The 12,519-nt window shown below is 35.3% G+C and overlaps 1 protein-coding gene across 1 annotated transcript in view; it reads left to right on the forward strand.

The window, feature by feature from the left end:
* SWT1 (SWT1 RNA endoribonuclease homolog) overlaps window positions 1–12,519 on the forward strand; it is a 101,538-nt gene that overhangs the window by 28,612 nt on the left and 60,407 nt on the right. The window contains exons 10-11 of the mRNA XM_047076904.1: window positions 4,404–4,497; window positions 11,749–11,894. Coding sequence (XP_046932860.1) covers window positions 4,404–4,497; window positions 11,749–11,894 — 240 coding nt within the window. The remainder of the gene's footprint in view (window positions 1–4,403; window positions 4,498–11,748; window positions 11,895–12,519) is intronic.

Genomic DNA, 12,519 nt, shown 5'->3' on the forward strand with positions numbered 1-12,519 from the left:
AGTACTTGTAGAAGATACTCTTATTAGCCCCATTTTAGAGATGAGGAAATTGAGACCTAGAGAGGTTAAGAACTTATCCTATATAGCATATCTATTTCTTCAACAGATTTGCTTTGAAAATTATTTTAGAGTTCACTTTGAATAGATTGGCCACATTTGTTATTTATAGATGCTTAGAATGATTCTTTTGACTTTTCCATTTTCATGTGCTTTTTTTTAATTTTTTTTATTTATTTTTTTTTTTCAACGTTTATTTATTTTTGGGACAGAGAGAGACAGAGCATGAACGGGGGAGGGGCAGAGAGAGAGGGAGACACAGAATCGGAAACAGGCTCCAGGCTCTGAGCCATCAGCCCAGAGCCCGACGCGGGGCTCGAACTCACGGACCGCGAGATCGTGACCTGGCTGAAGTCGGACGCTTAACCGGCTGCGCCACCCAGGCGCCCCTCATGTGCTTTTTGATAATTTAACTTATTCACTCTGTGCTGTTTTTGATGATTAAGGAGGATAAATTATAGTAGTGGTCTCAAACTTCTGTGTTGTTTAAATTTCTGGGTGTCTTCCTTGAAATCCATATTTCCCTTTAATATTTGAATGGTATTATTCTATCTTAGTTTTATTAAATTGCTGAAATTACTTTTAGTTATAAGGCTGTAGATATAAAATTAGGTTATTTGTGTAATTATCTATGTCGGGTATTTATGTCACATAAAGAACTTAATGCGTTTCTCCGTATCACTGTTCCCTTCAGACTGATCATTAAAAACATTCTTTGTATAAAGTACAGTGTACTTAATAAGTTTATTCTGTTGATAATGATTTTATGATATCCATTAGAAATATCTTTAGGCTTTTTTATCATAGTAAAATTACATTTTATATTCTAATGATGAACTAATATTCTTATAAAAAAATTCAGGATTATTGAGTAAAATTAAAGTGCTTGTTTGGAAAAAGGCAAGAACAAGTTGATCTTTTATTACACTTTACAAATGTTAAGCACGTTTGCAACCAACTCTAATAATTGCTAATTTGTATGTATTATATTCCTTTTATATAATCATTGAGTGTGATAACAATGCATTTTTTAACCCTTTTCAAAATTGTGTTTATTTTATTTTTTTTTCTTTTTTTTTTTTTAATTTTTTTTTTTTCAACGTTTATTTATTTTTGGGACAGAGAGAGACAGAGCATGAACGGGGGAGGGGCAGAGAGAGAGGGAGACACAGAATCGGAAACAGGCTCCAGGCTCCGAGCCGTCAGCCCAGAGCCTGACGCGGGGCTCGAACTCACGGACCGCGAGATCGTGACCTGGCTGAAGTCGGACGCTTAACCGACTGCGCCACCCAGGTGCCCCAAAATTGTGTTTATTTTATATAGTGTTCAGTATGGTGAGAAGAGTATAGGATTTGAAATCTGATTAACCTGACCTGGAGAAAGTTAAAGTTGAGGAAACTAAGGAAATGAAGTAGGGAAAAATAACCCCCAGCTCAAAAAATGATTGTGAAGATTTGTTGAGTTCATATATTAAAGTACTTGATGGTTTATGGCCTAGAATAGGCGTAATTCTCTTGTGTCCTTGTTAAATGGAAAGCTTATACAGCTTGACCAAAACAAAAAAAAAAAATCCCTTTTTCCAAAATGGACAAAGAATAATAGATAATTCACAAAAGAAGAAGTACAACTAGTCTGCTCCTTGTTCACTGCAAATATTTTCCTGTTTGCCATTCTTAATGTTGTTAATATCTTATGTATAGACATTTTTAATTTATATCTTTCACTTTTTCTTTCCTTATTTCTTTTTATTGCTTCTAAGTTGAGAAAGCTATTCTTTTGCATTTTAATCAGTGCTTCAGTGCTTTGGGAATATGAATTAGTAACTTTTCAGGAGAGCAATTTATCAGTGTTATCGAGAAGCCTAAAGATAAAATTCTCTTTCTAGAAATGTATTGTAAACAGATAATCAGATGCTTACAGTGATTTATATAATATTCATGACAACATTATACAGCAAAAAATTTGAAACAACCTTACTGCCTAACAATTAGAGAAGTTACATACAATACTATAGCTATGTGAGAGAATATTACTATATTTCAAAAATGTTAATAACAAGATAGAATTTAAAAGAATAAAGGGGCGCCTGGGTGGCGCAGTCGGTTAAGCGTCTGACTTCAGCCAGGTCACGATCTCGGGGTCCGTGAGTTCGAGCCCCGCGTCAGGCTCTGGGCTGATGGCTCAGAGCCTGGAGCCTGTTTCCAATTCTGTGTCTCCCTCTCTCTCTGCCCCTCCCCCGTTCATGCTCTGTCTCTCTCTGTCCCAAAATAAATAAACGTTAAAAAAAAAAAAAGTTTAAAAAAAAAAAGAATAAAAAATGTCATCCCAAATTTGTTAGATTTATATAGATTATTATGTATACTTACAGATGATGAATATTGGATATATTTTAGCTGATGGAATTATGAGTTATTTTTAATTCTTCATATTTTCTGTATTTTCCAGATCTTCTATAATCCTTATTTTTATAATAAGGGCAAAATAATCTGCCACTCCCACACATGACATTTTTCCATCACTTTTATATTTTCTTTTATGATCTTTTTGTTGATTCATTTATTTGCCAAATATCTGTACAGACACTGTTCTGGGGCTGCATCAGTGAATGACATAGACAAAGCCTGCTGTTGAGAAGCTTAAATTCTATTAAATATTAAAAATTATATTAACCATAGTTTATACATAATTTTGTGGGGTTTTTGATGTTAAGAGTAGAGGTCATTGCTGTTGTGCCATTTAAGCTGCATTTTAGGTAATAAGTTTATATTACTTAAAAAGCACTTGTTATTGCCATTTATTGGGCCAACTGCTTCATATTAATTTTATTACATTTTCCTGAGTAAGCAGTTTGCCCAAGATTACGTATCTAGTAAGTGGGAAAGCAGGGATTCAAACCCACGTTGGTCTGTTTCCAGAGTTTTCGTTTTGTTCAGTTTTGAACAGCACCTGAGCAGGTGCTCAAAAATATTTGTTGAATAAATATTTCATGAATATTCTTGCAATTTTAGGTGTGTTTTCAAGCCCCACATATTCTAGAAAAAGTGAGGGAACAGATAATCTTGAACTTTGATACCTTTAGAGCAGTATACTGTAACCTTTAACCTCCTTTCATCTGCTGAATTCGGTTGTTGCAAGCTAACATGTTTTTGTTTTGTTTTGTTTTTGTTTTTGCTTTTTGCTGCCCATTTTGCCTTATTGTGGTATTTACTCTGGACTAAAAGAAGGAAAATAGGCTGCTGTAATATATGTCTGCTGGCTCACTGGTTCTCTGATAAAAGGACTGAATCACATCTCCCTCAGGCTTATGCTCTGCAATCATTTCAGTTCAGTCTAGATTTCACTATGAGATTGTCAACTCCTCAGGAGTTTGTATATCCAGTTACTTAGTGCAGGGGCCTGGGTACAAATTCAGCCTTATATAAAATGTATTACTTGAATGAATGAGTTTTCTAATTTGAACGTTTAGAAGAGTAAGTAATGTAGGCTAAACGTTGAGGTTAGGTAAAAAGGGTATAGTCTGGAACAAAGTTGGAGCTCATTGTCTACTATGCATTGAATTTTAGTGTGTAAGAGACTTGCCAAGGGGTTGAATTGGTGTTTGTGTCTAGGCGCCAAAGGATGTGACCCTGAAATCTTAAGAAGCACCGTAGGGAGTTTTGAGGCAGGCAGTATAAGGACCTAGGAAGAACACTGTCTTTGGTCCTGTTTCTACACATTACATTATTTTCTCAAAACCCAGACTTTTACATCATGCTTTAGGGCTTGCAGAATGACAGCAGACACTCTGTCAGCCACTGACACTTGGTAGAAATTACTTTTTGTGTTTTCTGCCTGGGGCCCATATTACCTTTTCCTATACATCTCTGAATGTTAATTGCTCAGAGATTAAGGAAAAGCAGACACATGAAAATGGTTCCATTGCTGGTAGAACAGTTGTTTATTATTTTACAGACCTTTTTGTTAAGTGGAGATAATTTCAAGAATGATGTAATCATCTAACTTACTTATGATCTCTACGTGACTGAATTGAGAGACTGGAATTCATATCTTTCTTTAGGCTTCTAGTATGGCATTTAACTCACTGACCACTTTTCTTTCCTTTGCATTTATTAATAGGCATATCCTATTCCATTTTAGTAGTAAACTACATACTTTACTAAATATGCGATTGTATGCTACCTGAATTCTAGATCCAGAATTTTTAAGGCATTGTTTTGCCGTGTTGTATTTTTCTCTTTTTATTTAAGAAGTTTTATTTCTTTTAGATGTTTTTGATTTGTAAATATGGCCTGGGCTGCTTAGATTTTTGGTGTGCTTATTGACTGTTGCTTTTGCTAAATTTGCAGATGGGCTGAGTGATGAGAACAATGATGATCGAGTATTAAAATGCTGTCTTCAGTACCAGGAATTATTCCCTTCTTCTGTTGTTATTCTGTGCACGTGAGTTTCATGGTCATTTTACTCTTTTTTAATTTTTTAATCTTAAAAAAATGTTTATTTTTGAGAGGGAGAGAGCATGAGCAGGAGAGGGGCAGAGAGAGAGAGAATCCCAAGCTGGTTCCATGCTGTGAGCACAGAACCCAAGGTGGGGCTTCATCTCAGGACCCATGATCATGACCTGAGCTGAAGTCAGATGCTCAACCGACTGAGCCATCCAGGCTCCCCATACCAAAGAATTTTTAAAAGTCATAATGTACCCACCATGCTAAGGATGGAGAACATACATCATTTTCTAAATCTGCTAGTAAACATATTCAATTTTATTTCACATTCTCATAACATGTAAGCTATAGAAGAATGAGATTTGAATCTTATAAAGTCTCATTTTGGTTTTATTTATAAGACATTCAGAAACTTTTTGTAAAAGCTGGGGGCAGCCAATTTTATCTTCCAATAAAATAGTTCAGAAATAAAATTCTGACAAATTTGTGGTCATGAGGCAAAAAGGTTAATTAATTAATTAGTTTGTGGGGAAGAGGCAGTTTATGTTGCAGTTATGCCCCTGGTGCCTGTTAATAGAGTGAGGGCTGGAATGCCAGATCTCCCACTTACCAGCTTTGTGACCTGGGCAAGTTGCTTAGTTAGTTACCTCACATGTAAAATACAGGGGGGATACTAATCATAAAATGATCTCAGTGGGAATTTTCTCCTCCTCCTCCTCCTCCTCCTCCTCCTCCCCCTCCTCCCCCCCTCCCTTTCTCCTCCTTTCTTTCCTCTATTCATAACTTATTTCTAAGGTAAAACTAACATAATGTTAAACAAATTTGTATTCACTGTGTATGAAAAAAGGCTCTGAAGGACCTGAGAAGGGCAATATTGAACTGCAGTTTTAGTCTGAATTTTTTTTCACTGAGAAATGGAGCTTTTACTCTTTCACAATCATGCCTAAATTCACTATGAAATGCAGTGATGAGAGAAATGAATAGACCTAAGGTTTTTCTTGTAAGGGGGCTTGGTCAGTTATCATTTTAAATATATGTAACTTTTCGGGGCGCCTGGGTGGCTCAGTCAGTTAAGTGTCTCACTTTGGTTCAGGTCATGACCTCACGCCTCATGGGTTTGAGCCCCATGTCAGGCTCCATGCTGACAGCTTGGAGCCTGGAGTCTGCTTTGGCTTCTGTGTCTCCCTCTCTCTCTGCCCCTCTCTGCTCATGCTCTCTCTCTCTCTCTCTCTCTCCTTCAAAAATAAATATTAAAAATTTTTTAAATATATGTAACTGTTCCCTCACTGTTCAATACACCTAAAGTAATAAAACATTACATGTTAACTGTAATGGAATTAAAATTTCTTTAAAATGTAAAAAAAAAATTCCCATTTTAGCTGTCTTCAAAGATGATGTTATTCTTTTCAGGATTAGAGGAAATACTAGAGATTTATGTCTAGCATATTTAAAATTATTTTTTATCTAGGGCATAATATATCATGGAGTTTGTGGAAGGTTGAAATAGATAATATGTTAATCATTTTGAAATGAGCTAAGCTAAATTTGAGGAATGATTGTTATGTAATTGTTTTTTTAGTTCAACTTAGAATGAAACTTAAATTGGTGAGACTTTAACAATTCTCCGTTATTTCTGCAGTCAGTGTTTTGGGATTAACAGAGGTAACATTTCTTAGTGAAACGAAAGTTTGTAGTCAGACTGTACTTTTAATTCTAGCACTATCATGTTCCAGGTGAGCCTGTTTTTTCATTTTTATTTTTTCCTTTAAAGGGCTGTAATCATGCCTACTGAGTAAGTCTCACCTACTTACTGTGAGGATAAATTTGTTTTACTTAAATAGATAATGGTAATGATGAAAATATTGATAATGATAGAGCTAGGAGAACCCTTCTACTATACCTTATTTTAAGTACATTATTTTACATTTGCAACCCTGAGTATGGGCCAGCAATACCTAGTTCATATCTCTATCCATTTCTTTCTTCTAAATTCTAGACTAGTATATTCATTCTTATTTGCTGTCTTTACTTGGATGTCTCGTAAACATTTGGGACCTGCCATCTCTAGAAATGAACTCTTGGTCTCTCCTTCTAAACTACTATCCATCTGAATAAAAAGTGCCACCGTTGGGGCTTCTGAGTGGCTCAGTCAGCTAAGTATCTGATTCTTGATCTCAGCTCAGGTCTTGATCTTAAGGTCATGAGTTCAGGTCCTGCGTGGGGCTCCGCACTGGATGTGAAGCCTACTTTAAAAAACAAACAAAACCAGGGCATCTGAGTGCCTCAGTTGGTTAAGCATCCAACTCTTGATTTCGGCTCGGGTCATGATCTCATGGTTTTTGGCTCGAGTCCTGCATCAGGCTCTGCTCTGCTGATAGTGCAGAGCCTTCTTGGGATTTTCTGTCTCCCTCTCTCTCAAAATAAATAAATAAGCATTTAAAAAATTTTTAAAGTGCCATCTTCCACCCATTTGCTAAAGCCAGAAACCTAGGAGTCATTTTTGATACTTGCCTCTCTGTCATAATTTATATCCAGTCAAGTAAGGGGTCCTGTGTGATCTTTTCTTTATCTTCCTTGCCAACCTGTGTCAACCAGGTTATTTTTCCACTGCCTTTTTGACTCTAAGACTGATTGTGCTGTGCACTTCCATACTTGCTCTCTTTCATTTATTCTTCAAAAGTAATGTATTTAAAAATTTTTAATTTTAAAAATAGTTGCATTATGGAGAATTTCAAAATACTTAAAGTGAAGAAGAGTTAATAAACTCTTAAGTATGCAGCTACAATTTTCAAAATTGTTCCATTCTTTTATTATCTATATCTCCATTCACTCCCTTTCCCCCCATGAGTGGTTTTATACAGATTTTTTGTGTTTTGAGGGAAAATGTGCCATTTTGGAATGCATAAATCTTAACTATACAATCTTCACAACAGATACACTGGTGTAGCCCACATGCCTCTTGATAGATAGAAAACCTCTGTCACCCCAGAAAATACTTTTATGCCCTGCCCCTTTGTGCTCTTTTTCTAGTTTCTTTTTCTTTTTATTCTTTATGTTTTTATTTTATTTTTGAGAGAGAAACAGAGCACGAGCAGGGGAGGGGCAGAGAGAGAGGAAGACACAGAATTTGAAGCAGGCTCCAGGCTCTGAGCTGTCGGCACAAAACCTGACGCACGGCTGGAACTCAAGGACTATGAGATCATGACCTGAGCCGAAGTTAGATGCTTAACCAACTGAACCACTTGGGCACCCCTCTTTTCCTAGTTTCTTAACGTGGAAGCTGAGATCATTTATTTGAGACTCCTATAAATTTCCCTGTAAGCACTGCTTTAGCTGTATCCCACAAATGTTGATGTTCTATTTTTTTCATTCAATTCAATAGAACTTACCTTTGACAATTAGATGATTGCTGTTTAATTCCAAATATTTGCACATTTTTTAATCTTCTTATTAATTTGTACTTTAATTCCACTTTGGCCTGAGAACATTAATTTATATGGTTTCTGTTCTTTTAAATTTGTTAGTTTTATTGCCAAGAATATGGTCTACCTTGGTGAATGTTTTATGTGCACTTAAAAAGAATTTGTATCCTCTTGTGGGTGGAGTATTCTATAAATTTCAGTTAGGTCAAGTTCGTTGGTAGTATTGTTCAGGTTTTCTATAACCTTACTGATTGATTATTCTGTGATTATTGAGAGAGGAGTGTTGAAATCTCCAACTATAATTATGGGTTTGTTTAATTCTCCTTTCTGTTTTATTTGTTTTGCTTCATGTATTATGAAGCTTTGTAGTAAGATGCATACACATTTAGGATTGTTTAGGATTATCTTCTTGGAGAATTGAACCTTTCTCGTTGTGTAATGTCTCTCTGTTCCTGAAGTCTCCTTTGTTTAGTATTAATACTAGCATTCCAGTTTTATGGTCAGTACTTTATTCTTTGTCCATTCTGAGAATTTCTTTGAATTGATAAGTTTATACCGTTCATTTTTAATTAGATCAAAATCTACCTTTTTGCTAATTATTTTCTATTTGTTTCATCTGTTCTTTTTTCTTTTTCTTTCTTTTCTTGAGTTGTGTATTTTTTATGGTGCCACTTTATCTCCATTATTGATTTATTTATACTGTTTCAAAAAAACGTTTTAATGGTTGCCCTAGCATCTAAAGTTTATATCTTACTTGATCAAAATCTACCTTCAGAAAATATTATATTGCTTCACGTTCCGTGTAAAGATCTTATAATAGGATGTTTCCAGTTTCTCCCATTTTTTGTACTATCATTGTAATATTTACTTTTACAGAAATGATAAACACATAATATTTTTGTTACTATTTTTGCTTCCATCATTTACCACTTAAAGCAGAGAAAAAGTGAGTATTTTAATCTTGCATTCCATTTTTTGGCTCTTCATTATTTATATAGATTCAGGTTTCTGTCTGGTGTCATATTCCTTTTGCCTAAATGAATTTCTTTGACATATGCATGCCTACTGGCACCGAACTTTTTGTTTTGTTTATCTCATAATTTCTTTATTTCTTCATTTATTTTTGTTTATTTTTTTATGTTTATTTTTAAGAGAGAGAGTTGGGAAGGAGCAGAAAGAGAGGGAGACAGAGAACCCCAAGCAGGCTCCGCACTGTTAGCTCAGAGCCCAACACAGGTCTTGAACCTACAAACCATGACCCCAACTGAAATCAAGAGTTGGATGGTCAACCAACTGAGCCACCCAGGCACCCCTCTTAATTTATTTTTGAAAGATATTTTTGCTGGATATACAATTCTGGGTTGACTTTTTTTTTTTCCCTTCCAGTATTTTAAAGAGGTGACTCCATTTTCTTCTAGTTTGTATGGTTTCTGATGAGAAGTCTGATGTAAATGTTATCTTTGTTCCTCTATATGTAATGTGTTTTGTTTTTTTTTTTTTGCTCTCTGCTTTCAAGGACTTTTCTTTGTCCTTTGCTTTTTTAGCAGTTTATTTTAGCAGTTTTTAGCAGATATGTCTCTGTTTGTATATGTGTGGTGGGTTGGGGGGCTGAGTAGAGAAGGATTTATCCTGCTTGATATTTTCTGAGCTGCTTTGATCTCTGGTTTCATATCTGTCTTCAGTTTTAGATAATTCTCAGCCATTATTTCTTCAAATATTTTTTCTGCCCATTCCCTCTTTCCTCCTCATATTATAGAATTATACTGTGGTAGCCAGTGACCCCTGTGATCCCTGCTTCTTAGTATGAACGCCCTTGTATAGTCCCCTCCTGCATTGTACCAGGGTTGGCTGTCTGTGTGACAGACAGCATGCATCAGAAGTGATAGCATGTTCCTTCTGTGATTAGATTATAAAAGACTGGGACTTCCTCCTCGGGCACTCTCTTCCTCTCTCCTTTCTCTTCCTTTCTCAAATCACTTGCTTTGTGGAAGCAAGCTGCCATGCCATAAACAGCCCTGTGGAAGAGGCCCACATGGTGAGAAACTGAAGCCTCCAGCCAAGAGCCAGTGATGGACTAAGGCCTGCCAATAGCCACGTGAATGAGTGCCAATTAAACCTTGAGATGGCTGCAACCTTAGGCAATAGCATATTACAACCTTGTAAGAGACTCTGAACCGGAACCGACCAGTCAAGCTGTTCCCAGATTTCTGATTCTTAGGAACTGTGTGAGAAAATAAATGTTTATTTTAAGCTGCTGAGTTTTGGGATAACTTGTATACAGCAATAGATAACTGATATAGGCACATATGTTAGACTGTTTGATATTGTTCCACAGCTTCTGGATCTTTTTTTTTTTTTTTTAAACTTGTACTCTCTTTGTATTTCAGTTTGGGTCATTTCTTTTGACCTGTCTTCAAGTTTGTAATGTTTTCCTTGCCTGTGTCAAGTATACTGAGGAACCTGTTGAAAGCATTCTTTATTTCTGTGACTGTGTGTGTGTGTGTGTGTGTGTGTGTGTGTGTGTGTGTTATTGCTAGCATTTAGTTGCTTTCATTTAATTTTCATGATTTTCATCTGTCCTGAAATTGACTGTCTGGTTTTGCATGCTATTTACCTTTTCCATTAGAGCATTTAACAAATCAAAATTATTTAAAATTCCCTATCAGATAGCTTCAACATCGGTGCCATATGTAAGTCTGGTTCTATTGATTGCTTTGTCTGTTGGCTGCATGTAATTTTTTTCTGGGCAGAATTTATATACAGATTTTAAGGTTCACTTGCTCTGTGGTTTCCTCCCTTCTTCAGCTCCTCACTTAACTCTCTATCTGCTCTGGCCGGCCCTGAACATGGTCTCTGACATTTCAAGTTACTGTGGCTGAGGCTTCTGTTGTAGGCCATTGATGAATTAGAGAATGACCTCGGGCAAAAAGGTAGAACCTTGTAGAACCTCTATGATGAAGATAGACTTGTCTCCAGCTTCTGCCCTCATTTTTCTGATCCCTAGTGCCTTCAGATAGCTTTTTTTTTTCTTTTTTTGTCCAAATCTTCTGATTTTCAGCTGTGGAAAGATTAATCTGACCAAGCTACTGTGCCATTAACAAAAGCTGGAAGCCTGTTGGATTCCAGAATAGCAATTTAATAAACACAGATCTGATTATGTCACTTACCCACTGAAGCCCTTAAATGTCTTTCTATTTATTAATGCCCTTGCCTTAGCCACATAAACTGTTCTCATGCACTATGCTCTAATCATACTTTATTTTTTCAGCAAATAGCAAATCTCACCATTTGTCTTATGCTCACTCTGAGTAAATTTGTAATTGCCTGCCATGTGGAAATTATTTCTTTTACCATGGCTCTCTGTTTATTTCTTTTTGGATGATCATATTCCTGTGTTCAAATCTGGCTGCCGCTTACCAGGTACAATTTTGGGCAAATTACTTAACCTCTTTGCACTTCAGATCCTCATCTGTGGAAGGGGGATACAAATAGTACCACTGCTACATAAGAGGTTTATTGTGAGAATTAAATGGGTTGCGAACATATATGTATATGTATATCTATCTATAGACATATAGCTATCTATAGAGATATATAGTACTTACAACAGTGCCTGGTACCAGGGAAACATTCAATATGTAGTAATTATTCTCAAAAGCTATTCTACTGTATGTTAATTCCTTTATCTTCTCTGTTTAAAAAAAAATGTTATCCTTTGTTAATATACATGTTGAGAATCTCCAACCTTTGATTAAATCCCATGTGTTTTGAGTTACCATGTGATTTATCTTATAAAAAGAATTCTTTCCTCCTAACCCCAACCTTAGGGATGATAGAAATTTAAGAAACAAAGGCCTAATAAGTGGTGTGAAGTCACTCAGTAAAGAAGAATTGAGTGCAGATTTATTAAACTTATCTCCGAACACAGATGTATGTCATCAACCTTGTTTATCTAAACAACAATTGAAAGCAGGTAGTATTCTTACTGCAACTAATTTGAACTATATCTTCTTTTATGTACTGACATTGATAACAATTGGAATTAATAGTAAATTTCCATCTTGTACATTTAAAATAACATTGTTTGAAATACTTTCCAGCTTGTATATGGTAGAAATAAATGAAAATCATAATGGTAATCCAGAAGAAAACAGTTAACATTATTGTCTTCTACGTACGCTTTTACAAATTAATTTGAATTTTTGTCCATACACTTAATGCATTTTTACATGTTTATAATCACCGTATATATACTATTTTGTGCCTTGCGGAGTGTATCTTTTAAATTAATAGTAACTATAGAAAATATTCATTTGAGGTAGGAGAAATTTTTGGTTTCTTTTTAATGTTAGCTTCCTCTTCATAACCTTCTATCAATGCAATAAAAACTTAGTAATAAGAGAAACTTGAAAGATTCTAATAATACTTTAATTTTTAATTTTAAACTAATACTTAAGAAATTAATGGCAGTACCATTGTTTTATCTTTTTTTTTTTACCAGAATAATCTGTTCTGTAGCTTGATATTTGATGGAATGTTGTATTAAATCTGACATAATTTAAAAATACATTCTACCTTTTCCCCTGTGGGGAAAATAA

Source organism: Lynx rufus, unplaced genomic scaffold (assembly GCF_022079265.1).
Source record: "Lynx rufus isolate CCGP_SWC_20201006 ecotype Redwood Valley unplaced genomic scaffold, mLynRuf1.p SCAF_15, whole genome shotgun sequence".
In the NCBI taxonomy this organism is placed as follows: domain Eukaryota; kingdom Metazoa; phylum Chordata; class Mammalia; order Carnivora; family Felidae; genus Lynx; species Lynx rufus.